We start from the raw sequence: 24,194 nt of genomic DNA, 5'->3' as shown, positions 1-24,194 counted from the left end.
TCTGCAGCGTCCCCACGAGGGACACCCACCAGGCACCTTCCGCGGTGGGTCGGGGTCGGAGGAGACGCCATCCTTTCCGCCCGCTGGCTTTGAATGGAGCTTCTCACGCTGCCCTTCGGGAAACTGAGCTGACCTGCACACGTGCGCCCAGAACCCTGCCAAGGCTCGCCACCGCCTTCGGAGCCGGGACACGTGTTCCGCTCCGCACTACTGCCGGCCTCGCCCCTCGAGGCTCCAGTCCCTGAGACCTCCCCGCCCGTGCCCCCGCCCACCAGAGCCCTGACGCAGACTTTCAGACCAATGAACAGGGAGGGGGCGGGACCAGTAGCTAGGAGAGGCGGGGCGTACGGCCCCCGTAGCCAATGACGACGGTGGGGGCGAGGCGGCGTAGCCCATTGGCGAGCGGGGGGTCGGGGCGCCTTGAGGCAACATGGCGGCGGCGGCTGGGGAGCCGGGCTCTAGGCGCGTGGGCTTCGTGGGCGCCGGCCGCATGGCGGAGGCCATCGCGCACGGCCTCATCCGAGCAGGTGGGGCGCCGCGGGTGTGGGTCGCACGGAGGCGTCCCACGCCAGCCTGATGTGGGAGGGGCGGGCATGCCTGGCCCGAGCTTTCCAGCCCAGAGGGAGGAATCCTGCAGGGCCCCGGGGCGGAGCCTGGGCAGCCGGGGTCCTGCGCGCTGGAGTCCCAGCGTGGTGCAGGGCCGGGCGGGTGTGGGACGGGGCGGATGCGGACCCTGCTGTCGGGACGGCTTCCCTCGGAGAACACGGCAGGAGGCTTAGAGTCGGCTGTCTCCAGGCAGCCTGCAGCCTCCAGCCTCGTGTGGCCCGTAGAGCTCTTGAAATGTGGCTGGTCCGAATTGAGAAGTGCTCAGTGTGTGGAATAAAATCTGTATCTGGTCTGGAAGATTTAGCACATAGAAAGGAAAAGTGACGTATCTAGTCATTCTTAATATTGGTTATGTGTTGGGAGGATACTATTTGGGGGTTAAATAAAATATACCGTTAACTTCAGCTGGTTCTTCTTACTTGTTTCACGTGACTGCTGGGAAATGTAGTTACACGTGTGTCTCCAGCAACCTTCTCTTGGGCAGCGCTGGCGCAGAGCCTGGGGTCTCCAGCCACGTCTCTGGCCTTGGTGGAGTGGCTTGGCCTCTCTGAGCCGCCGATTCTTCCTCCCGTTTGTGTGGCAGCTGCACTCGCGGTGGCCAGATCATCCCTTGTGAAGAAACTGGTTTCCTGCAAGGGCTGACAGTGCCGTCTTAACCCCACTCCACAGCAGCGAGAACCCTTTGTGCGTAGGCAACAGTCTGCCTTCCTGCCTGCAGCTGGACGTCAAAGTCCAGAGGGGTCTTGGTCAGCCACCAAATAGCTTAGTGCTAGTCTCAGGTGTCTCACCTGTGGAACCCGGCAGCACTGCCCGCCCCCGCCGCTGCCCAGCTTCTGTGCTGAGCTCGGTGCTGGCATGTGTGTGGAATGCGCTGTGGACCTTGCTGCCCTGATGGATCCGTTCTGGGTTCTGCCTCTGCTTGGACATCCCCACACAGACGCACTCTCTCCAAGGGACGCTCGGCCCTCATTGAGCCTCCCTACCCCCCACGTCCCCCTCCTCTCTGGACTTCCAGTCCCTGGGACTCCGGGGATCTCTGCCCTCTCGAGATGGGGCAGGCTCTTGGCCCCTGCGTCCAGCAGGGTCTCTGGGCCCGGCAGTAGCAGCAGGCAGCGGTGGTGACCGCCGAGCAGAATTAAATGGATCTGACTACTTGGTCCTGGCTGTACGGAGTGCCCCTGCTGGGCACTTGGGTTCTCAGGGAGCCAAAGGCCAAGATGGTCCAAGTACACTGAACCTGACAGCCATCAGTAAGAGGCAGGCCAGGCTGGCTCCTTCTACCCAGCCTCCTCACTGACACCAGGCCTTTGCCTTTCCAGGAAAAGTGGAAGCCTGTCACGTGCTGGCCAGCGCACCAACCGACAGGAACCTCTGTCACTTCCAGGTGAGCTGGGGACCAACTCTTTTGAATTGAGGCTTCCCACAGGGACCTAGGGTGGCTCTAGCTCCTGTCTCTCTGAGACACTTCTTGAGGCCAGGGGAGTGCTGCTGATGTAGCTCAAGTTTGGGACTAGCTGGGCTAGAGAAGGGAGGTCAAAGGCCAGAAGGAAGGTCAGGGTTGTGCAGGGCCAGGGCAGGGTAGAGTGTGGTGTGTGTACACGCGTGAGTCTGCACATGTGTGTGTGTGTATGCCTGCGTGTGTTGGGTGGGCAGGGACGGTCATGGGTGCTCACTGGGCTTGGAGGGCTCACAGAGGGGCTGGTGTTGGGTGTCTGTGAGGCTCAGGGTTGGGTCCTGAGCAGCACTGGGTGGTCTGGGCGAGTCCCGGGGTGGTGCAGGCATTTGCAATGGGAGGGACCCACAGGGACCCGCGGGAACACAGGGTGGCCTCCAGCCAGAAGGGCAGTGGTCTGGGAAGATGCCCGCTCACCTCGCCCTGGTCCCTGCGTCCCGGTACAGGCTCTGGGCTGCCAGACCACCCATTCCAACCCGGAGGTGCTTCAGAGCTGCTCGCTCGTCTTCTTTGCCACTAAGCCCCACGTCTTGCCGGCCGTCCTGGCAGAGGTGGCCCACGCGGTCACCCCCGAGCACATTGTGGTGTCTGTGGCTGCTGGGGTCTCTCTCAGCGCCCTGGAGGAGGTGAGTGGCCCGTGGGGTGAGGTGGGGATGAGGCTCCAACCCCCCCCGAGTAGGTGTTCTGGCCAGATTCAGCTTTCCAGCCTCTGCCACCCTAAACCAGCCCCTCCCTGGGCTCAGCAGGGGTGGGACCAAGGGCAGACAGCCCCCTGGCCAGCCTGTGGAGGCAGCCAGGTGGCGGGGGGAACTTGGGTTCGGATTTCTCCTGGCGCCACCCCTGGGAAGCAGGAGTGGGAGCCTGGCTGAGGCATGCGCCTGCCCTGCAGGCCAGCCACATGGACTCCCTGACAGCCGCCTCTCTCCGGCCAGCTGCTGCCCCCGGCCACACGGGTGCTGCGGCTCTCGCCCAACCTGCCCTGCGTGGTCCAGGAGGGGGCCATGGTGTTGGCCCGTGGGTGCCATGCCAGGAACAGTGAGGTCGAGCTCGTGCGGTCTCTGCTGGAGGCCTGTGGGCAGTGCGAGGAGGTGCCCGAAGCCCAAGTGGACATCCACACTGGCCTTAGTGGCAGTGGCGTGGCCTTCGTAAGTGTTGTCTGGTTCCCCGTCCCCCACAGCTGGCTCCTGGCCAAGCAGTGCTGTGCAAATCCCCGAGAGCGCCCCTACCCACCCTCTGGATCTGGCAGCTTAGTCCTCAGCTGCCTGTGAGCTTTGCTTCCCCCCCGCATCCCTGCTTTCCTGGGCCTTGGAGCTGGCCCTTGGCTGACCCCTGGGCTCAGGCCTCAGCACTGGGCCCTGACTGGTGGCCAGCACTCTGGACCTTCTCCAGGCCGGTGCGCACCCAGGGGAGTGTCGGCTTTGACACCACGGCCCCCACAGGTGTGCCTGTTCTCCGAGGCCCTTGCTGAAGGAGCCGTCAAGATGGGCATGCCCAGTGGCCTGGCTCACCGCATCGCCGCCCAGACCCTGCTGGTGAGTGGCTCTGGCCCCGGGGGAGCCAGTGAAAGGGGCCGAGACCGCGGGCCTCCTGGGAGCGGCAGGGGCACGTGGAAAAGCTGCTGCCCGGTGGGGCCGAGCTGGGGAGCGGAGGGGCGGCCCGCCTCCCCCGACTCACGGCCCCCGACGCTCCTCTCCCCAGGGCACGGCCAAGACGCTGCTGCAGCAGGGGCGGCACCCTGCGCTGCTGCGGACAGACGTGTGCACGCCCGGCGGCACCACCGTTTACGGCCTCCACGCCCTGGAGCGGGGCGGGCTGCGGGCAGCCACCATGAGCGCCGTGGAGGCCGCCACCTGCCGGGCCAGGGAGCTCAGCAGGAAGTGAGGAGCGGGTGCCGGACGGACGAGGGCCTCAGCCCCGGGGTGCCTGGTGCAGCCCGGCCCCTCCCGGAAGACTGCGGTTCTCTGCGATCGCCAGGAGCCCCGCTGGATGCACCCTGCTTCCTGCACGAAAAACTCGAGGGAGCTGGGGGTGCCCCTCGGCGGTGGGGACCCCCGCCCTGCCACCCAGGCACAAGGCCTCTGCTGACGGCCCCGTGGGGCGCCCCTGGCAGAGACGTGAGCGGAGCCCCCGGCGCAGCAGCAGCAGCAGCTGTGCGACCGCAGCCGGCTCGGGGGCGGGGACAAGGGTTGGCCTGCGGCCGGGCTGGGGCTGCCCCGGGCTGGGAGGATGGGCCTCGGCCAGCAGGGGCCACGTCCTTGGCCGCAGCTGGGTTGCGCCCCTCCCCCAGACCCTCAGCCCCTGGCAGGTGGCGGGTGGAGCTGGCCCTGATGACCCTTCTCGGTCAGGAGTCCTGGAGGGTCCCAAGGCCTGGCCTCTGACCGCAGGACCTCGCCTCCAGCACGTCCCTGGACGGACCAGTAGGCCAGGAATGGCCCGGAGCAAGGCTGGGGAGCCTCCGGGTGGGTGGGCGCCTGCAGCTGCGTCCCCAGCACTGCCCACGAGGCCCTGGGCCGCCTCGCCCGCACAGCCGCCGCCACCCCCACCGCTGAGGCTTGGGGGGAGGAGCCTGTCTGTGGGACGGGGGACCCCTGCGCAACGGCGCCCTCCTGGCCCCCGCCCTGTTCCCACCGTCCTTTGGTCTGACCCTGGGTGGGCCCGAGTCCGACCCCACACCTGGTGTCCTTCCTGGGAGGTGGGAATAAAGCCGATGTCCTGGAGCACAGAGTGGCCAGTATTCAATGGCAGGCCGATACAGCCGGATCCTGGGGCCTGGCAGCACAGGCAAGGGACCCGCCCAGCACCCGAGAGCCCTGTGTCCACCGCCAGCCGCCTGGCAGTGGGTCCTTGTGTCGCATCCCTCTCACTCCTGGGGGAGCAGTGTGGGCTCAGCCCGCAGGCCTCTCCCTGGGCAAGGGCCCAGCCCAAGAAGGGGCCGGATCGCAGCCCCACTGCTCGCCAGCCAGGTCCCACCTTCCACCACGAGGCTAAACTGGCTCTCGGGAGAGCCTGGGGCCTGTGGTCAGTTTCTCCATTCTCCGGCCTTGTCTGGTGTGCAGTGAGCGAGACAGTCCAGGTGCATGTGCTGGGTCGGAGCTGTGCCAGTGAGGCTTTACAGTGGGGTGCACGTGAGGGCGGCACGTCTGACCTTTGTTAGAAAGCGCGCTGGGCCCCCTGCCCTGGTAAGGCTGGGTGTGAGAGGGCCCCTCCAGAGCGCCCAGCCCACTGTCCTTTCCAGGATATTCCACTGGTGTCAAGCCTCACTCGTGGCCACCCCCATCGTGGGCCAAACTATGCCCAGGGCCCTGCTCCCACCTGGGCTCCCCACGGCCTTCCCTGCCTGCACTTGGCCCACGGGTGGGGGTCCCTGGATGGTGGGCCTCTCAGCTAGAAGGTACACCCCTTCCTCTCGCCCCTCAATCAGATTGCATCTGCCACTGGGGGGCCAGGGCCCAGGCACCCAGCCCCTCCAGGCCAGGCAGGGCCCCTCTGTGGTCTGGTCTTGCCACACCCCTCAAAACATGCAGGCCAGGGGTGCTTTCAGCAGCCTGGGCACATGCCCCCCTGCCTGAGGGCCCCTGTGTGGGAGACCAGTGACTGTCACCGCCGGGAGTGTACCTCAGGGCTGCAGAGAGGGTGGGGAGGGGCTGATGGCTTCATCCCCAAGCACCTCTGCTGCGGGGTCCCCACACTGTAGCCAGGACTGGGTAGCCCTCCAGGGCTAGTTTTGGGCTTGCAGACAGTGGATGAGGAATTCTAGCAGCATCAACACAGACCCCTCCCTGGTGGCACGCACCTCCTCATTCCCGGGTCAGCACAAACCAGGATGGCAAGCTCTCATGCCCACATGCCTAGCAGGTGGCAGCAGTGAGGCTGCCAGCTGGGGTCCACTCCAGCCATTCTGCTGCAGAGGCACACCTGGGGGTCCCACAGGAAGCCTCCGGCCGGCCGCCCATGGTCTCACACTGAGCCGAGTGGCCACGAAGTGGCAGCACTGGGACTGCAATGACCTGCAGGCGGGACGGCCCACAGGGCCAGGTGCCTGCCGCCTCCGCCCCACCACGCACACGGCACCGGAGCCTCCATTCCAGACAGGAAGACTTTATGGGCCCCTCACGAGGCAAGGGGCCCCTGTGCCACACCGGACTGGCATTCAAACTAGCTTCTCAGGGCCCCAGGCTGGCATGGACCAGCCTTGTTTTACACACGGCCACGGGGACAGGCCAGAGCCACCTCTTGGGGTGCAGCCTGGGTCCCCGGACAGGAGGGGCTGGTGCAACGTGAAGCAGCTTGAGAGGCGGCAGGAGGTCCAGCTCCTGCCGTGGGCCTCACTGCTGGCTCCAGCGCCCCCGCCCGGGCCCACGGATCGCTGGACGGGGAACACCGGAAATGGGGCTTGGCCAGAGCCAGCAGCACGGAGGCAGCCTGAGGGGCCCCTGCCAGGGGCTGCCACGTGGAGCCTCAGGGGCACCCCCACTCGGTGCCCACCTGGGCCAAGGCCTGCCTCCCACACACCCAGCAGGCTCCCAGCCCTGGGTCCCAGCCAGGACTGGGAGACAGTGTAAAAGGCAGGTTCCTGAAGCCCTGGGCCAGGATTGGACTGGCAAGGGAGGTGCCGGTGGGCCCCGGCAGGAGCAGCTGCCCTGGGCTTTGCCAGCCAAGGCCCATGTCCCTTGCTTCCAAATTCTCCACATTTTCCTTTGTCTTTCAGATCTGAGCCATATTATTACATGTGTGTGTTTGTGTGTTTTGACGGGTGGTGGTTCCAAAGTTTATGTTGTTGAACTTGCTGGGAAATCGCTCAGGGACGCCCTCTAGCGCCACCCCGAGGTGCGGCCATTCCACAACCACACCGCCTGTGCGCAGCCTCCTGGACACTACGACCACAGGGGCAAGGGGAGAGCGGAGGGGCAGGCAGCACCTCACGGCCGTCCCCTGCTCCTCATGAGGGTTCTGGGCAGCAGCTTGGCAGAGGCAGCCCCCAGGAGGGCCAGGCATCTCCAAGCCTCAGGACACCAGCAGGGATCCACGTCCAGAGTGGACAGGACAGCAGACTGGCTGTGGGAGAGCTGGGCCAAAACACAGACGGCTCTCCCCCCTTTCACGCTGTCACCCAGAAGTCTGGCTCCTGCGTGCAGGCACACCCTTGACTGTGCCAGAGAGGGGAGGAGCCCGGGGGCGCTAAGGCACGGGAGAGTTGTCCCACAGGACTGTCAGTGCCACGGGACCTGCTGTGGGCAGGCAGGTGGCCCTGGGCCCTGGGCCTGGACCTAGTGGGCTGTGGCTGTGGCGCCTGTCCAGTCACTGGTCAAGTCACTAGGCTCCAGCTGCACGCCAATGCTAACCCCATGGAGTAAGAGTTCAGAACATGTATTTTCTCAACAGGAAAATTAAAAGTCCAAGTGGAACAGAAGTCTACACCCCTGGCGTCAGGTGCCCACGTGTGGCTGACTCCATCCTCCCTCCCCAGCCCAACCCACCCCTGCCCCCCGAGTATCTGTAAAAATGGACTTAATGCAATAGGAACAGAACCCCGGGGGTGTGCTTCCCCACCGAGGTCAGATGGCACGAGAACCACGCAGCACCAGGACTTGGGGTGAACAGGCCACCGGGCAGGAGGAGGGTGGGCAGAAGGCCTCAGCCCTGTGGGGCCCGGGCGCTGGTAAGTGCTGTGGAGTGTGTGAGAGTCAGGCATGTACCGCAGGGGCCCAGGCTGAGGCCACAGACCCCATGTGCTTGCCCAGGGAGGAGGAGCATGAGCCCAGGGCCTCTCTTTCCAGCCACCCCCACCCCTGCCCCGGGAGGGAGCCTGGGGCACCACTGGAGCAGGGTGACCCTTCACCAACAGAGCTCCTCCAAGCCAGGCTGAGCTGGCATCCCTGTAACCCCTGGCCTTGGGAGGGTCACCCCAGGGGAGGGGAGGAGGGCAAAGGGGAGACTCCCTCCAGGTGCAGCAGGACAAAGGCCCCTGGGGGGCCAGCAGGGCTGGTTTGGTCACACCCCATCATCAGGGGCTGCAGGCGAGGGCCCGATGCCCCCCAGTCTCCGGGCCATGCTGATCAGTGAGCGCAGCTGCACCAGCTTCAGTGGCCCCACCTCCTGGGGGTCCTGGCTCTCCAGCCACCGCAGAGCTGTCTCCAGACCCTGAACAGCCTCCCCAGCGGTGGGCACAGCAGCCTCTTCCCCCTCCTCCCCACTCTCCATGACAGAGGATAGGCTGGCTGGGAGTGGAGGGGCCACAGAAGCCAGCACAGGTGGCCGGCCAGGGCCGGTCTCCTCTCTGCAGCCCTCAGGCAGCCCCCCATCGTCGTCCAGGTGCAGCCACTCGGCCACCTCCTCCGGCGCAAGGCGCTTGTAGGCCAGGGCTGCCAGGTGTGTGAGGTCACTGACCACCCTGCTGTGCTCAGCCGCCTCCTCCGCCTGGCCAGCATGCTGCCCAGCACACTCCTCCTCTGGCCGAGGCTCGAAGGCCGCCCGTAAGCCCAGCAGCCAGCAGCGCTCGATGCTGCCGGCCTGCACCAGATCCCAGGACAGGCCAGCCAGGTAGAGCATGTCCTTGAGCATGAAGCTGCGCATGAAGTCCAGTGGGGAGCCGCCCGCGCAGGACACCGCCAGCCGCAGCAGCTCCCGCTTGTACAGCTGCTTGAAGGCAGCCACCACCCCTTGCTCCAACGGGGCAGGGATGTGCGCTTGGCTGCTGCCCTTGGACAGGAACAGCACCCGCACGGCCCCGTCAGGGGTCTGCAGCTCCTCCGGGGGATTGAGGGGCTCGGGCCAGAACCGCCTGGGGGTCTCCTCGGTCTCCTCCAACGTGGGCAACCTGGCGGCCCGGCTCCGGCAGGGCGGGTGTGCGACCAGCAGTACGGCCCGCTGCTGCAGGCAGCTGCGGCGCAGGTAGCGCCTGACGCCCGGGACGAACTCCTCGAAGAACCAGCCCCGCAGCAGAGGGCGACTGAGCCAAGCGTCTGGGCTGTAGCGGTATGAGGCCGGGAACTTGTCCTGGTTGTGGTGGCGCAGACTGGGCGGGTCTGGCAGCTGCCCGATGACCAGCGGCTTCAGTTTGTGGCTGCCAGTCAGGTTAGCGGCCAGTAGCACCGTCACCCGGTCACCCCGCCAGCGACGGCTGCAGCCCCCGGCGCCCAGGGGTGCAGCTTGCTCCGGAAGCAGCTTCCAGTAGAGGCCGGTAACATTGGCGTTGTAGATCTGTTCGTCACCATAGCCGCCCTCCGCGGGGGGCGGCGGGGCCGGGGCGCGGCTGGGCAGGGGGCGGACGCCAGGGGGCTGTGTGGGCTCCTGCTTGATCGGTGGGCCGGGCGCGGGGCCGACGGCCGGGGGCTCGGCCTCGCCGTAGATGCGCTGGCTGGAGATGCCGTGACGCTTCTGCCAACGCCAGAACCAGCCGTGGCTGGCCTTGAAGGTGCACTCGGGGCCGTAGATCTGGCGCGCGAAGGCCTCGGCTTGCGCCTGGATGAGCGGCCCCGACAGCGGCACGCCGTGCTGGCGCAGCGCCAGGAACCACGAGTACACGGCGCGATCGATCTCCTCCTCGTTGGCCAGCCGCATCTTCTTGCGCTGCGTGCCCACCTCTCCGCCCAGCTGCTCCAGGAACCAGCGCAACTTCGGCTCGTCCTTGAGCCAGCCGCGCAGCGTGCCGCCGGGCACGCCGAAGTCGCGGCACACGCTGGCCTGCCGCTCGCCGCCCTTGACGCGCTCGATGGCCTGCAGCTTGTCCTTGATGGAGTAGGCCTTGCGGAAGGCCATCTTCATGGCCACGCGGGGTCGCGCGGCAGGGGCCGCGGCGGGCGTGGAGTTCCGCGGCGGCGGCGCGGGGCGTCCGGGCGGGGGGTGGCGGCCGCGGCGCGGGGCCGGGCCGGCCGGGGAACCTGCGGGGTACATGGCAGCGGCAGCGGGGACGCGGGAGCCATAAGCCCGCCCTGCCGGCCGCGCGGGGCGGGGCGCTGGGGGCGGGCCTGGCCGCGGCCCTCCCCTTTGTCTCGCCCGCTTGGGGGGTGGGGGTGGAGCAGGCGCGCTGGCCCCGCCCCCCGTGCGTCTGGCCGTGTTTGCCGGCCCGTCCGCCCACCCAGCCGGACGAGTCCATTGGGCCCGCAGATTCGAGGGGCGCCGAGCGGGCTGCGGTGCTGTTCGCAGCTGTTCGCGCCGGTTCCCCCAGAAAAGAACGAGCCCCGTGGGGCTCTCCGTGTGGCTACTGTCTTTGCAGCAGCGGAGAGGGTCGCGCCTGGGGCTCCGGCGGCGGAGCGGGGCGGGCGCACAAGTGGTTTCCCCCGCGTCCCAGCCCGCGTCGCGTGGTAGAGCCCGCGGCTTCATTTCCCGTGCGCGACCTGGGCGGCCCTCCCTTTCCTCCGCAGTCCCGCGCCGCCGAGCCCTGCTGCTCAGTCGCCGCACCTTTGACAGGCGTGTGAGTACCGCGGCCCGCGCGGAAGAAGCCGCACGCGCCGCGCAGGCCTCAGGGACCCGGGGGCGGGCGGCCCGGGCCGAGTTAGCGGTTCCGCGCCGTCAGGGACCGGGGCGCAAGTGCGGCCCGCGTGGCGACTTAGGGGCCGTGGGCCAAGTGCGGCTCCCCGGCGGAGCGCAGAGGGGCGGGGCCCGCGGGCCACGTGGCCGGCTGAGCGGTGCGGCGGCCGCGGGAGCGCCGGGGCCGCCCCGGACGGGTCTCGGAGGGTGGCGGGAATGTCGCCCAGCTGCGGCCCGCGCCTGTAGGTCTTGCTTTGCGGTGTGCGCCGGCGCTGGGCTTCTGGCTGCCGGCCCAGCCTTCGTGGGAGCTTGACGGCTCCCGAATGGGGAAAGGAACGGGGACGCGACTGCCGAGGGACGGGGTCTGGGCTGGGCTTGGATGGAGCATCCGGACAGGAGGCGGTGTTGAAGCCGGGCTCTGGAAGGGCGGGTGATGCCTTCCGTAAAGAAAATGGGTGCTTGCAGCGGAAGAAGGAAAGGCTCAGGCTGGGACTCCACGGAGGCTCCGGTGTCCGCGGCTCCAGACTGAAGGCCCGCCCCCCCCCCCCGGAGCCGTCGGGCTGCTCCCTATTGCCGGGGGGTCTCGTAACTTGGCCCTGGCTTGTCGCTCCTCTGGGAGTGGGCCTGGCCTGGAGCAGGGAAGGGCGTCTCAGCTTAGAGGCGCCGCGGGAGCAGCTGTGACAGCCTGGGCTCGGTGAGCCAGGACGTGGGCTGGCTCCAATACAAGTCTGCGGTTCCCTGTGCCCAGCCCTGAGGACAGAGCGTCCCCTGGAAAAGCGCCTTCTCATGGAGCGCCTGGAACGAGCCCTCGGGAGCAGCTTCCCCGAGTCACCTTTGCGGAGCAGGGTTCTGGGACCCGTGCCAGTTGGGGGCTGCCGCCACCTGCCCTTGGAGCGGGGCAGCTGTGCAGTTTGTGGAAGCCTGGGCAGAGCGGGCACCCTGCCTCTGGCCCCTTTCCACCCTGGACGGCCGGGATGGCTGCCCCCGGAGAAGCCAGGCTGGGGTCCGGCCCCCTGCACTTCTGTCTTGGGGAGCTCCGTGAGGCTGCAGCATTCGGTGAAGGTGGGCACACGCGCATGACAGGTGTTCTGGGGAGTGGTTTCTTTTTTTTTTAATTTATTCTTTTAGAAAGAGAGGAACTTCAATTTGTAGTTCCACTTAATTTGTGCATTCATTGATTGACTCTTGTACACACCGTGACCGGGGAGGGGACCGAACCCGCAACCTTGGCGTATTGGGTCAGCGCTCTAACCAGCTGAGCCCCCCGGCCAGGGCCTCTGTGAACGGTTTCTTGAAGGTGCCGTTTTTCTATGAGATTGACAAGAACAGTCCACCACACCGTGGGCTAGTCAGTGTCAGCTTGTCTGGGGCGGCAGGCAGGAGATGCTGGCCTGGGCGTTAGTGGGGCCCTGCCCCCCCTGCCCTTGGTGGGTGTTCTGAGATGACACACCGGTGTGAGAAGTGGGCGGTGGGTGACATGCTGCTGAGTCCAGGCATCGGAGACAGGGACCCCCAGCTCCGCAGGGACTCGGAGACGTGCTTTCCCACCCCTGCCCCCCGGCTGTGTGAGAGCCCTGGACCGCCGGGGAAGCGACGAGTGCCTGAGAGGGTGTGCTGGTGGAGGCGGGAGGCCCCGGCCGGACCGGGGTCCGGGGGACCTGCGCGGCCCCTTGTGCGCCCTGTGGGTGCAGGGCCCCTGCTGCCCGCAGGAGAAGTTGCGCTCCTCAGTGGGGCTGAGCTCCCCGGGAGCCGGAGGTCTGAGAGCATGTGAGGAGGAACCTGGGGGCTCTGGAGCACCCCCCCCACCCCAGGAAGGCAGTGGGCCTCCTGCCCGCCTGCGCCGGGCTGCCTGTCCGTGAGGCTGTCCCCGTCAGCGTCCCCGTGCTTGCTGCTGCCCTGGCGGGCGCTGCAGACAGAACACACCCGGGCAGCCCTGGGCGCGGCCACACCAGACAGAGGGCCTGGGGACCCTGGCCCCTGCTCGCCCGCTCCCGCTGCCCATGGGAGGCGGATGTCATTTTGACCCCTGAGCGCACAGCTCCCGGGAGTGATTTCCAGGATGCTGTGGGCAGGGGGCTGCCCCTCCCAGAAACCTCGCCCACTCACCCAGTGCTGCGCATCTCCTGGCACCTCAATGGGCACAGCACTGGCAGGCCACATCCTCGCCTTCCTCCAGGGCCAGTGGCCTTCATCCGGGCCAGGCAGGGCGTGACCCCTCTGGGATCTCCCCTAGCGTGGGACACTGAGAGGCCGGGTGTGCCTGGTGGGTCAGGGCTGGGCTGTTGTGGGGGGCAGTCCGGCTCATCGCCCTGCAGGAGCGCAAGCCGGCCACCAGTGGGGACCCCCGAGGATATTTTGTCCCTGCTCTAGCGAGCACTCCTCCCCGAGCTCCAGGCTGGGACCGCTGCTGCCGCCAGCAGAAACCCTGGACGGGAGGGTCCGGTTGCCCCCCAGGGACACGGGGCCCTTACTGGGGGGCTGTGGGCTTTCTTTGCGTCCTCCCAGGGAAGCGTTCAAACTCCGACTTGCTTTCCTCCTAGGACAGGTGGGTTTCCTGTTCAGCAGGTCATCGGGAGGCGGGGAGGGTGGGGACTCCAAGACCCCTGTGTGTGAGCTGCTGGGGGGGCGGGCTGTCGGGATGTCCCAAGAGATCTAGCAGCAGGGCAGGGGGAGGCGGGAGCCTCTCTGTGGGTGCTGCTGGCCCTGTCCCCAGCACTGGCTTCACGCCCAGGTGGTACTCTGCTGCCCTCCGCTGTGGCTGGCCTCCAGGCAGCACCCCGCTGGCAGCAGAGCCCCCCACCTCCCGCCCAGCTGGTCTCTGGGAACCTCGCGTCCACGATGCCTGCGTGCGCGGTGGGTGTTGTCCTGCCGGGACCTGGCCCCCGACCTCCTGTGCACTCGCACAGGCCGGCTGCCTCCCCTGGGAACCAGCTTCTGTCGCTGCCCCCCGGGGCGCCTCGTGTGTCTTCCTTCGCCGCCGACTGGCTGGGTGGCAGACCTCCCGCTGGGGGAAGCGGACAGTCCTCAGGGCTCTGAGTTGCTGGGGAGTGGGGGGGGTGGCGGGGTGGGGCGCCGGGTCTTGTCTGCCCAGAGGGCCTTGTGGAACCGGACAGTCCCCCAGCTCCTGGAGGAGCGGCACCCCGGGCCTGGAGTGACGGAAAGCTCCATCCTCTCGCACACAGAGGGGGAAGGCAGGCTCTGTCCCTGAGATGGGACCCTTTGGTGGCTGCCGAGGCCCCTGCAGTGGCCTCGTCGTCCTCACCTCACTCTCCAGCCCGGACTGGGTGGCACTGCGGGGGCGGGGCTGGGCGGGGGTTCCCTCCACGGGCAGCTCCAGGGCACCGTGGGGGCACTCAGGCCCGAGAGGGGGCGGGTGGGCGGGCGCGTCTCCTCCTGGGTTTTGGTGGCGGGTCCGTCTCGTGCTTGCCTCGGCTCCTCCTCCGAACTTGCGTGCACGCCGCCCCACCACGCAGCGTCCCAAAGGGCCCTTCGGCCTTCCCGGGCCATCCTGTCTGACCGCCTCTAACCTTGCTGCTTTCCCTTCATGCTGTCCTAGGAGGTCAGAGCAAAAGTAAGTACCTCCCGTCCCACGTGCCCCTGCACCCGTCACCTGAGCCGGGGACCCCGCGTAGCCAGGAGTGCCCCTGGGGGTGGGGCAGGCTGCTGGGCTGGTTCTCTCCTCTGGAGCACGAGGGGCTGGACGCACAGGGTTCCGTCTCCGATGCCCTGGGTCCAGGCGCTTCACTGGGTGGAGCTTCGGCCCCAGCCGGCCCCAGGCCCTGTGCTGTGCACGCCAGTCTGTGAGACGTGGCTCCCCTCTGCTGAGCTGCGGCCCCTCTGAGCGCAGCCTGGCTGGTGTCAGAAGCCAAGGAAGTGTTTAGACCAATGGGGTCCAGCAGGGCTTGGGCACCGGGGGCCAGCCTTGTGGGCATGGCTGAGGGGGCTTGGCATTGCAGAGGTCAAAGGGCATGTAAGCCCTGCCTGGTGAGTCCCCTGCCCCCTCAGGGACAGTGAGTGATGTCACAATGCCCTGCTTCCTGGGCGCCAGCCCCTGCCTCCCGGCACTGCCCCTGCCGTCAGCCTGGCCTTGGTAAGTGCTGGCCCCGGGCTGGGAGCAGTGTGCCAGGGGTCAACCAGCACCTCCCTGGGACCTGCTGGGACCTTGGAAGGGGCCCGTGGCATGTCCCACACAAGGCCCCCAGCGTGCCCCTGCAGAGTACAAGGGGGCCTCTCCCTGGAGTACCAGGCGGGTGTGGGACCGGCTCCCGCGTCCCTCGGAGCAGCAGGGCTCAGGTCCCGGCGTTGTCTGGGGTGCTAGGGAAGGGCCAGAGGCCCGGCTCGGAGCCCTGTGCCCAGGTGAGTGAGGGGAGGGTTTGCCCTCCGGGTGAAAGGGTCGGCCCCTGCTTAGGCTCCAGCAGCCCACAGAAGCAGGGGATGGCAGGGGTGACCTCAGGGATAGCGCCCAGCCCTGGGAGCTGGTCAGGATGCCAGCAGGTTTGGGCCTGGCTGGGAGGACTCCCTGTGGCTGCAGCCACCCTGCTGGAGCAGGCCCGCCGAGTGTGCACTCAGGGACCCTGGGCGTGCCCTCGGAGCAGGCCAGCCACGGGGCTTTCCGGGCCTGAGCTGCTCCTCGCTTGCAGCTGCGGTGGCCCAGACTCTGTGCTTGGGGGGCAGAGTGCTGGCAGCCTTTCCACGGCACCACGCTGGGGGTGGGGCGGGGGCGGGGCCACTGCTTTGGGGCAGCAGACGGCGGAGGTCACCTCCAGTGAGGACCGCGCGGCTCAGAGTCCCGGGTCCCCCCCCAACCCAACTCCCCGCCCCACCACTCTGCATCGTGTGCCCTGGCGTGGTCCTGTGGGGTGGGGCCCCTGCCCGCTGCTCCCCGCTGCTCACTGAGAGGCAGCGCCCCACAGAACGTGTGCTGCTCTGGGGCGGGGGGCGCCCCGTGAGGGGCCGACCTCAGAGCCTGCCGAGTGCTCTCTCTAAAACGTGCCCCGAGAGGCGGCCGGACGTAGCAAGGGCGCGGGACGCCCAGCTGAACCTTCAGGTGGACGAGGAGTGACTCGGCAGCGGGAGCGGGCCCACGTGTCCCGTGGGGCACACGCGCTGGGGGGTCGTGTGCTGCTCGCGCAAGAGAGGTTGGCTGAGCGTGCTCTGTCTCCTCTGGCCCCCTGGTCGGGGCTCTGGGGGAGAACCCTCCCGGGGCGCGGAGACAGCGTCCCCTTTGAGGGGCTTGGGTGCACGAGGGTCGGGGGAGGTTTGAGAGCGGCCCGGCAGTTGAGAGGACACAGGTGCCGGCACGCCCGTGTCTGCACGCTCCTCCTCTGCTGCTGTCCTGGGCTCCGCGCGGTCGGACTCGGGTCTCTGCGTGGCGCCTGACGGCGTGCACCCCCACCCCTGCCCCCGGGGGTCGTCCCCGGTCCCTCCAGCCCTGCCAGCCCGGCTGCTGCGGGAGGGGTGGGCGCTGGCCGCCGGGGCTGGCGGTGCTCAACTGCCTTCTTGTGCTTGCTTTTAACGCTGCGCGGAAGATGAGGAGCGGGAAGGCCTCCCGTGCCCTGGAGACCGTCTGGGAGGACAAGCAGAAGTATGGGGAGGCCGAGCAGCACTGCCGTGAGCAGGAGGCCACGCGGGCCGCCGCCCAGCAGCCCCTGGCCCAGGCGCCAGCCGTGAACGGGCCGGGTCAGGAGGACGCGGAGGAGGCGGACGAGGCCGGGGCTCCCGGCGGCTGCGGGGGCGGCCCTGGGAAGAGCTGTGACGGGAGGCAGCCCCTGCAGAAGAAGAGGAAGCGCTCCCCGAAGAGCTGGCTGCACGGGGCGGACCTGGCCCTCGTGGGCCTCTCGGCCGACCACGTCTGGCTGGACAAGCCACTTTTCGACCAGGCGGAGAGCTCCTACCGCCAGAGGCTGGCAGACGTGGCTGCCCAGGCAGCCCGGCCAGCGGCTCTGGCTCCCAGGAGTCCCTGCAGCCACGGGAGCCAGGTGGCCTGCCACCACGTGACCTGGGGCATCTGGGTCAACAAGTCTGCCTTCGACCAGGCCGAGCGGGCGTTCGTGGAGCGGTCTCAAGCTCTGCTGCCGGCCCCAGAGCGCAGCCGCGGGCTGGGCGCTGCTGACACAGGCCGGCGGGCCCCTGCCCTGGACCTGGCCCTCGGCCACCAGCCCGGCCCCCCGGCCAACGGCCAGCCCCCACGGGGCAGTCTGCAGGCGCTGGTGCGAGAGGTGTGGCTGGAGAAGCCCCTGTACGACGCCGCCGAGAGGGGCTTCTATGAGGCCCTGTTTGACGGCCACCCCCCGGGGAAGGTGCGCGTGCAGGAGCGAGCCCTCCAGGCGGAGAGCGCCCGGCGGGGCCGCAGGGACCGGCGGTGCCGCAACAACGTGGGGAGCAGGCGCGCCGGGCTGCGGCGGGCTGAAGGGGAGGGGCTGCCGGCTGCCCTGCCCTGCTGGTACCTCCTGCACAGGGACGCCGAGGCCCCCTGGCTCAGCAAGCCCGCCTACGACAGTGCGGAGTGTCGCCACCATGCCGCCGAGGCCCTGCGCGTGGCCTGGCGCCTCGAAGCCACGTCCCTGGCTCGCCGACCCAGCGCCCGGCCTGGGCCATCCGTGTCCAGTCTGAGACCCAAGTAGGAGAAACATGCTGGGCGGGTGCCTGGTCTGGGCTCACCCAGGCCGGGGCCACACGCGCCCCCTCCCTGCCCCGCCCCAGCAGGGCCGTGCCCGAGACACCTGGGCCCAGCTAGGCTGGATGCAGGAGTGGGTTGGTCAGGGCAGGCTCCGGGGTCACCCCTCGGGTCACAGAGGTCAGGGCCGTTGAGGGCGGAAAGGGGCAGCACGGGGTGGAACCCGCCCCAGGCAGGGTCTCCCCTTGGCTGGGCGGCTCCCAGGGAAGCCCCGAAGGCTCCTGGTCCCGGGGCCCCGTGGGAGCAAGACCTGGGAGCCGGCCCCTCCTATCTGTCTACCCCTGCCTCCCTCGCCGTCTTTGGCCACCTCTGAGATGAGGGACTTGTCCCGGGCGCACCAGCTGGCCAGTCCACCAGCCTAGGTCTGGAGGACACGCACTGGGCGTGGCAGACCTGCTTTCTCCCCGGGGACCCAGGGGCCTCGCCCCAGGACAGTGGCATGCAGTGCCGGCAGCAGTCCCTGGGGGCCGGGCCACAGGAGGTTCCCGGGCCGGTGGGCAGAACCTGCCGGACCGGAGAAAAGATGCACAGGAGGCTGTGCCCCAGGCCAGGCCGGCGGCACTCGAAGAGGTTCCCTGGGTCTCTGGGGAAGTGGCACCAGCCTGGTCCCCAGACTCCCGGCAGGAGCCCCGCGGGCATGCCCTTCTGCGAGGTCGGTCTGAGGGTTGGACGGGGCCCAGGCCCCACTGGTGAGGAGTGTCCCCGCCAGGCGGGGGCGGGGGGCACGGGTGTGGAACCGGGTGCAGGGAGCTGGCTTCTCACCGCTGAGCCCCACCTCCCGTCACCCAGAGGGCACTGGGCCTGGCTCTCAGCACAGACCTGGCAGGGCTGGGTTCGCTTCTGTCTGTCGAGCGGAGGGGCTCCACGGGCCAGGGCTGCGGCTGCCCCCCACTGCGTCATGGGGCAGGGGGCTCTCGGGCCCCAGGGAGCTTTCGCTCTATCTGTGGGTCAGTGCCACGTTGGCAGAGACGCTGGAGGTGCTCATTGAATGTTAGCGCTGAGCTCATGGCACACAGTGAGGAGTTGTTTCCTGTGAGAAAAGACCCAGTGAGCGGGCGGCCTTCTCGGGCGTTCTGACACCTTCAGTGTCAGGCTCCACGGGAGGCAGTGGAGTCCCCTGCTCCTGCGTTCAGGTGTGGGTGGGTGTTGGCTGGCGTAGTTCCAGCCTTGCGCAGGTGTGTGCTTGCAACGGGGGTCCTCCGAGCCCCCGGGGTGCCTGGCCACACTTGGAGAGCCGCTGCTCTCGGGGACGGGTCCCAGGGCCCTCGAGTGAGGGGAGCTGCCGGGGAGGCCAGCAGTGTTCTGCCGCAGAGCCCAGAGGCCTCATCTCCCAGGGGCCCTGCACCCTTGGCGTCAGGGCTGTCAGCAGGGGCGCCCGTGCGGGCCAGGCCGCCTGAGCTCCCGTCCCTCCCAGCAGGAAGATGGCCACGGACTTCCTTGTGCACGAGAAGATCTGGTTCGACAAGTTCCGGTACGACGATGCAGAACGGCGGTTCTACGAGCAGATGAACGGGCCTGTGGCCGGCGCCTCCTGCCAGGTATGGGCTGCGCGGGGGCTGCTGGCTGCGCCGGCGCCCAGGGCCCCGTTCCAGCTGCCGGTGGCAGGGTCTGTGGTGGCGGGCTGGCCAGGTCGCACGCAGCTGCAGGGCTGCGGCCCTCGGGCTTCTCGCTGCCCCGCTGAGCTTTGGTCCGCACGTCGCTTCCTCGTCCCCCACGTGAGGGGCACGGGATTCTTTTCTTTTTTGTTTTTTTTTTTTTTAATTATTTTTTAATTAAGTTTTTTTTTTTAATGGAAATGGAAGACTGGTTCTTTCTGCACTGTCTGCAGGAGAACGGCGCAAGCGTGATCCTCCGGGACATTGCGAGAGCCAGAGAGAACATCCAGAAATCCCTGGCCGGAGTGAGTACCGCGGCGCCGCCGCCCTCACGCCTGCCCGCACCCCGGCTTTCTGCCAGGACTGCGGGTCGTTTTGCCCTTGGAGAAGCCAGGGCGAGGCTGTGCGCCTGCCTGCACGGGTCCTGTGCCTCAGCCACGGGAGGCCGCTCACTGTGCATCCTTGCTGCTTGCTGGCGCTTGCCTGGTTTCCCTCCCTCCCTCCCCCGGGCACCTCCTTCCTGCTTACTCCCTGCTCGGGGAGGCCTCCCCGGAGAGACGGGCTCACGGGGCATGGAGTTCAGATCAGAGTGGGCAGCTGTTTGCATCCGTGGCCCCGGCAGGGCCCCTGCAGCCCAGCTGGCTTGCTGGTCCGAGATCGATCAGGGGAGGACAGGGCCATGTCCCCCTCTGCCTTGGTCTGGCCAGCCGGCGTGTCCCTGGGAGGTGGCAGACCTGCCCCGCCTGCCTGGCCAGGGGGCTGGGACCTCTTAAGCCCTCTGGGGTGCGGGGGGCGTCCTGGCCCCGATAGCCAAGCGTCCGCACAGCTGTGCACCTTCGGGAGACTCCCTGGGAGAACCCCCTTCCTTGCCTTCCCCGGCTTCTGGAAGCTGCTCACATCCCGTGCCCTGTGGCCCTCGGCCGGGGGTGTCGGGACGCCACCCTCGCCTGTCACGTCTTGCTCCCTGCCACCCTCTCACATGGTCCTGGCGATGACCCTGGGCCCCTTGGACCATCCAGAGTCGTCTCCCATCTCCTCAGCTTACCATCTGCACAGTCTCTTTTGCCACGCGAGGTCACCTGCCTGCACAGGTGGCTCAGGTGTGCTGGCTCCTGGCCACAGGCTGGGCAGCCCTGGGCAGGTCTCCCCCAGGCAGCGGAGCCGCTGCCGTCTGCCCGTCAGGCCGTGCTGTGCGTGGCCCCTGCGTGCTCCTCCCTGCCTTGCCTGGCGCCCAGTGGGGCTCGGGCTGCACCGACAGGCCCCAGGTGGCACCGAGGAAGCTCACCGCCCCCCCCCCCCCCCCCAGGCCTGGCTGTGCTGCTCAGCCCTGGGTCCCAGCCTTTGGGGTGAGCTGTGCGCGCTGCCAGGGCTTGGGCGACACAGCCCCGCAGACCACATGGCGTAGACAACGCCTTACCCCGGAGCCCGAAGCTGAGGTCCAAGGTCACCGCGTAGGGGCAGGGTGGGCTCCTCGTGAGGCCTTGCTCCTTGCCGTGCAGAAGGCCGTTCTCTTCCCCTGTTTTCTCGTCCAGTGCCCTCCACGTGTCTCACGAGAACACACCAGCTGTCAGGTCAGGCTCCCCCCCGCCCGCCCCCCGACCCCAGTGTGACTGGGTCGCCTCTGTAAAGACCCGCCTCCAGATGAGCTCCAGCGTCTGAGGTGCTGGTGGCCAGGCTTCCGCCAGCGGCTGGCCCAGCCCCAGGCTCAGGTCCGGGTGGGGCAGAGCCCAACAGACTCGGGGACTTCCACCTCCGGAGGTTCCTTGCAGCTGCGCCCGGTGCCAAGCGCAGGGTCGGGTGGGGACGAGGGCTCTAGATTCAAAGTTCGGGGGCGTGGTCTTGCCCGAGGCCCAGAGGCGGCTGCCTGCAGCTTGTCGTCCGGGCAGTGACTGCTTCCTCGTCCCTACTGGGGGAGGAGTTCGTGGGGGGCCTGGTGGCACGTGAGGGCCCCCCCGCCCTGATCTGCCCACCACATGTGCCCGCCGGGCAGCAGGCACGGCGAGGCTTGAGGGGTGAGCCTGCTGCCCGCTTCCAGCCTCTGAGCTCCCGTGGGAGGAGCTGTGGGGCCCGCAGTGGGAGGAGCCCTGGGAGACTGGCCAGAGAGGGGCCGAGTGCCGACGACGACGGTGGCTGGGACTCGGGCGCGGGTGGGTCCAGCGCAGCCCTCGGCCCGGGCTGCAGAGCGGGCGGCATGTCGTTTACTGACCGGAGCAGGGCGCTGAGTTGAGCTGAGGGGGGAGTGGTATGAGCAGAGCCCACCTGGTCCCTACTGCTGGCCAGTGCTCCTTCTCTAGCCACATGGTGCCCTGGCCACCCTGGGCTGGCCCTGCCAGGACCAGGCTGGTTGGTGGGCCCCGGGACAGCGCCGACCCAGGGGTGCCTGTCTGTGCTCTGGGGGTGCAGAGCAGCGGTGCGGCCCGGGGCTGCGTGGGTGGGCCTCCGGCCCAAGGCTTTCATCACGACTGGGCCCTGAGAGGGGCGGCGGCCCTGGGGGAGGGGCCAGCTGCAGTATCCCAGGACCCCTTCCCCTGGGTGTGACGCAGGCCTGGGCCCCGGTGGTGTCCTGCAGGCGAGCTCCCGGGGCAGCGTCCCGTGGGCCCGCCAGCTGGCCGGGCTTCGGTTCCCAGGCTGTGAGCCTCAGTGAGCTGGACGGTGGGCGCACGGCCCAGAGCGCGGGGCGCTGTGCTGGCTGGTGCAGGCGGCTCCTTGCCCCCTCAGCCCCTCGACCGCTCTCCCCTCCTGTTGCAGCTCAAGGCTGTGCTGCCGGCCCCCCCGAGGCTTCAGGCCAGGTGGCTCCTGGGACCGTCAGTCCTGTCCTTGCACCCCGCCAGGCCGTGGTCGCCAGGGCTGCGAGCTGCCAGTCCTGGGCTTTGTGCTTGGCCGGGGGTGTCCCCGTGGCCTCCTGCTCACTCACAGGGCTGCCTCCTCCTCTCCCAGGAGGAGCGTGGCCGTGCACCCAGCTGGGCTCACGCCAGCTGTTTCCTGGTGTCTCACAGGCCTCCCTCCCAGCTCGGGGCTGTGCTTCTCAGTAGCTGTGAGTGGGGGACCTGGGGGCGGGTGGGGGCCGGGCCCTCACCCTCCCCCTCCCCCTGCCTTGCAGAGCTCAGGCCCTGGGGCCTCCAGTGGGCCCGGCGGAGACCACAGTGAGCTCCTTGCCCGGATCGCCAGCCTGGAGGTGGAGAACCAGAGCCTGAAAGGCGGTGAGGCCCGGGCCTGGCGGGGCGGGGCGGGGCCGGGGCGCAGCCGGAGGGTCCCTGCGCTCTGACCACACCCCCTTCGCCCGCAGTGGTGCGGGACCTGCAGCAGGCCGTCTCCAAGCTGGAGGCCCGGCTGAGCGTGCTGGAGAAGAGCGTGCCCGCCCACCGGGCCACAGCCCCCCAGACCCAGGTGAGCGCCCTCCCGCCCCGGCCCCGGTCCCCGTGTCCCCCGGGCCCGCCAGCCGTGGCGCGCAGGCGTCAGCCCCCTCTGCTTCGGCAGCACGTGTCCCCCATGCGCCAAGTGGAGCCCCCGCCCAGGGGGAAGGCGGCGCCCGCGGCTGAGGACGACGAGGACGACGACATCGACCTGTTCGGCAGCGACGAGGAGGAGGACAAGGAGGCCATGCGGCTGCGGGAGGAGCGGCTGCGGCAGTACGCCGAGAAGAAGGCCAAGAAGCCCGCGCTGGTGGCCAAGTCCTCCATCCTCCTGGACGTGAAGCCGGTGAGCGGCCCCCGCCCACCCTCCGCCCTGCGCTGGGGTTGGACTAGAGGGGGCGGGCAGGGGCGGCCGGGACGGCTCCTGGGCTGCTCCTGGGCTCTGTGGAGGGCTGTGCCCTGCTGCACGCGGCAGGGGGGCCCCCGGTGCTGCAGGCCCCTGACCCAGCCTCCACTCCCCGGTGTTCCCTAGTGGGATGACGAGACAGACATGGCCCAGCTGGAGGCCTGCGTGCGCTCCGTCCAGCTGGACGGGCTGACCTGGGGGGGCTCCAAGCTGGTGCCGGTGGGCTACGGCATCCGGAAGCTGCAGATCCAGTGTGTGGTGGAGGACGACAAGGTGGGCACCGACCTGCTGGAGGAGGAGATCACCAAGTTCGAGGAGCACGTGAGTGGGCAGGCCCGCACTGGGGGTGGGGGTGGGGGCGCGGCAGCGGGGGCCTCCCGGGACCCTGGGCCCCACGTGACCACCGCCCCTCCCCTCCCCTCCACAGGTGCAGAGCGTCGACATTGCGGCCTTCAACAAGATCTGAGCCCTGGCGCTGGGCCCGCACGAGCCCCTGCTGCTATTAAAGACTGAGACCCCTGCTGTCGGGCTCCTGTCCTGCTGTGGGCCCCGTGGGTGGGTGGCACTCGGAGAGCAGCTCTCCGCCAGGCCCCGGCCTCGGGGGCGTCCGGCCTGGGCCCCCACCCGCCCTGCATCGGTGGTCCACTGCCACCCCCCTGTCTTGGCCTCTGCACAGCCTTCTCGTGGCTGTGCCCTTCGCCTGCCCTGTCTCGGTGCCCGCTGTCTTCAGTCTCCCATGGAGTGCCATGTCCCGCCCCAGCTGCTGGAGCCGGATGGGGGCGGGCAGGGTCCCAGCCCTCCACCCTCCACGTGGCCGCCTCTTGCTCCTCTCCTGGCCCCGCTGCCTTCCCAGGAGCCCGAGTGCCAGCCTGCAGTTGTGCAGGAGAGAGGTTCCCGGGGGCCAGCCTGGCCTGCCACTGGGGCCAGTCCCCTGCCCCACCAGCTCCGGCCCTCGCTCAGGCCTGTCTCCCCAGCACACTGCCCGGCTACTCCACCTGCTGGGGACCTGGGCCTTGGGCAGGCCCCATGCCACTGCCCCACACACTGCCGCCTCTGCCTGCCCTGTCTGTCAGTGCTTAAGACACTCTGGGCCCCTCCCCTGGACCACCAGCCAGGCAGTCCGGCTGGCATGCTGGCCACACCCCCCACTTGGGAAGTGGGCTGCAGTCACTACTGGCCAGGGCCCTGAACCACGCAGGGATGGATGCCCGGCTCAGTGGTGGGGGGCTCCGTGCAGGACTTGGAGGCCTTGGTGCCCGCTGGGGGGCGTGGGGGTGTGGCACCCAGACGCAGGAGCTCAGTGTGGACCCGCTCCTGTCTCCTGCCCCCCCCCCCCCCCCCCCCCCCCGCTAGGGTCGGCTTCTGGTGCAGCAGGGCGAAGTGCAGCTGGAGGTGGGGTTACCACTGCACTTTCTTACCCCCTGCACCCGATGCAGAGTTGGGGGGGCGGGAGGCGCCGTGCCTCGAGGGGCTGAGAGGAGCTGGGGTGGCCCGGACGACAGACACATTACCACGTCAGCCCTGGTCTGGCCGCCAGGGCCCCTCTCCTATCCAGAAGTCGGCAGTTATCCCGCCCATTCCTGCTGCGGGGAAGGTGGTTGCTTCCGGGGTGTCCCCACTCTCCGGGCTCCCGGAT

At 68.7% G+C, this 24,194-nt stretch overlaps 3 protein-coding genes across 6 annotated transcripts; 2 read left to right on the top strand and 1 right to left on the bottom strand.

Annotated features, from left to right (window-relative positions):
- Positions 1-389: 389 nt before the first annotated feature.
- Positions 390-4,237, top strand: PYCR3 (pyrroline-5-carboxylate reductase 3). Its single transcript, XM_028533781.2, has 6 exons — positions 390-527; positions 1,926-1,990; positions 2,506-2,685; positions 2,992-3,204; positions 3,499-3,591; positions 3,758-4,237. Exons 1-6 carry the CDS (start codon positions 431-433, stop codon positions 3,938-3,940), a joined length of 831 nt encoding a protein of 276 aa, XP_028389582.1. The 5' UTR covers positions 390-430; the 3' UTR covers positions 3,941-4,237.
- Positions 4,238-7,410: 3,173 nt separating this feature from the next.
- TIGD5 (tigger transposable element derived 5) lies at positions 7,411-9,953 on the bottom strand. Its single transcript, XM_028533721.2, has one exon. It carries the CDS (start codon positions 9,950-9,952, stop codon positions 8,051-8,053), a length of 1,902 nt encoding a protein of 633 aa, XP_028389522.1. The 5' UTR covers position 9,953; the 3' UTR covers positions 7,411-8,050.
- A 459-nt stretch (positions 9,954-10,412) lies between these two features.
- On the top strand, positions 10,413-23,080 carry EEF1D (eukaryotic translation elongation factor 1 delta). 4 transcript variants are annotated; one of them, XM_028533749.2, is made up of 8 exons: positions 10,413-10,472; positions 18,619-18,742; positions 19,033-19,104; positions 21,900-21,999; positions 22,086-22,186; positions 22,277-22,498; positions 22,685-22,879; positions 22,986-23,080. In XM_028533749.2, the coding sequence occupies exons 2-8, from the start codon at positions 18,626-18,628 to the stop codon at positions 23,022-23,024; spliced, it is 846 nt and encodes a 281-aa protein (XP_028389550.1). In that variant the 5' UTR covers positions 10,413-10,472; positions 18,619-18,625; the 3' UTR covers positions 23,025-23,080. The 4 variants fall into 4 exon arrangements, with proteins under 4 accessions (XP_028389550.1, XP_028389548.1, XP_028389549.1 ...); XM_028533747.2 differs by lacking the exon at positions 10,413-10,472 and adding an exon at positions 16,002-17,147; XM_028533748.2 differs by lacking the exon at positions 10,413-10,472 and adding an exon at positions 16,003-17,147 and having other exon boundaries at positions 18,622-18,742.
- Positions 23,081-24,194: the final 1,114 nt, after the last annotated feature.

The sequence above is a fragment of the Phyllostomus discolor genome, chromosome 7 (genome assembly GCF_004126475.2).
Source record: "Phyllostomus discolor isolate MPI-MPIP mPhyDis1 chromosome 7, mPhyDis1.pri.v3, whole genome shotgun sequence".
Taxonomy (NCBI): Eukaryota; Metazoa; Chordata; class Mammalia; order Chiroptera; family Phyllostomidae; genus Phyllostomus; species Phyllostomus discolor.
The sequence above is the reverse complement of the archived record's forward strand: the minus strand, read 5'-3'. Positions and strand labels throughout refer to the sequence as shown.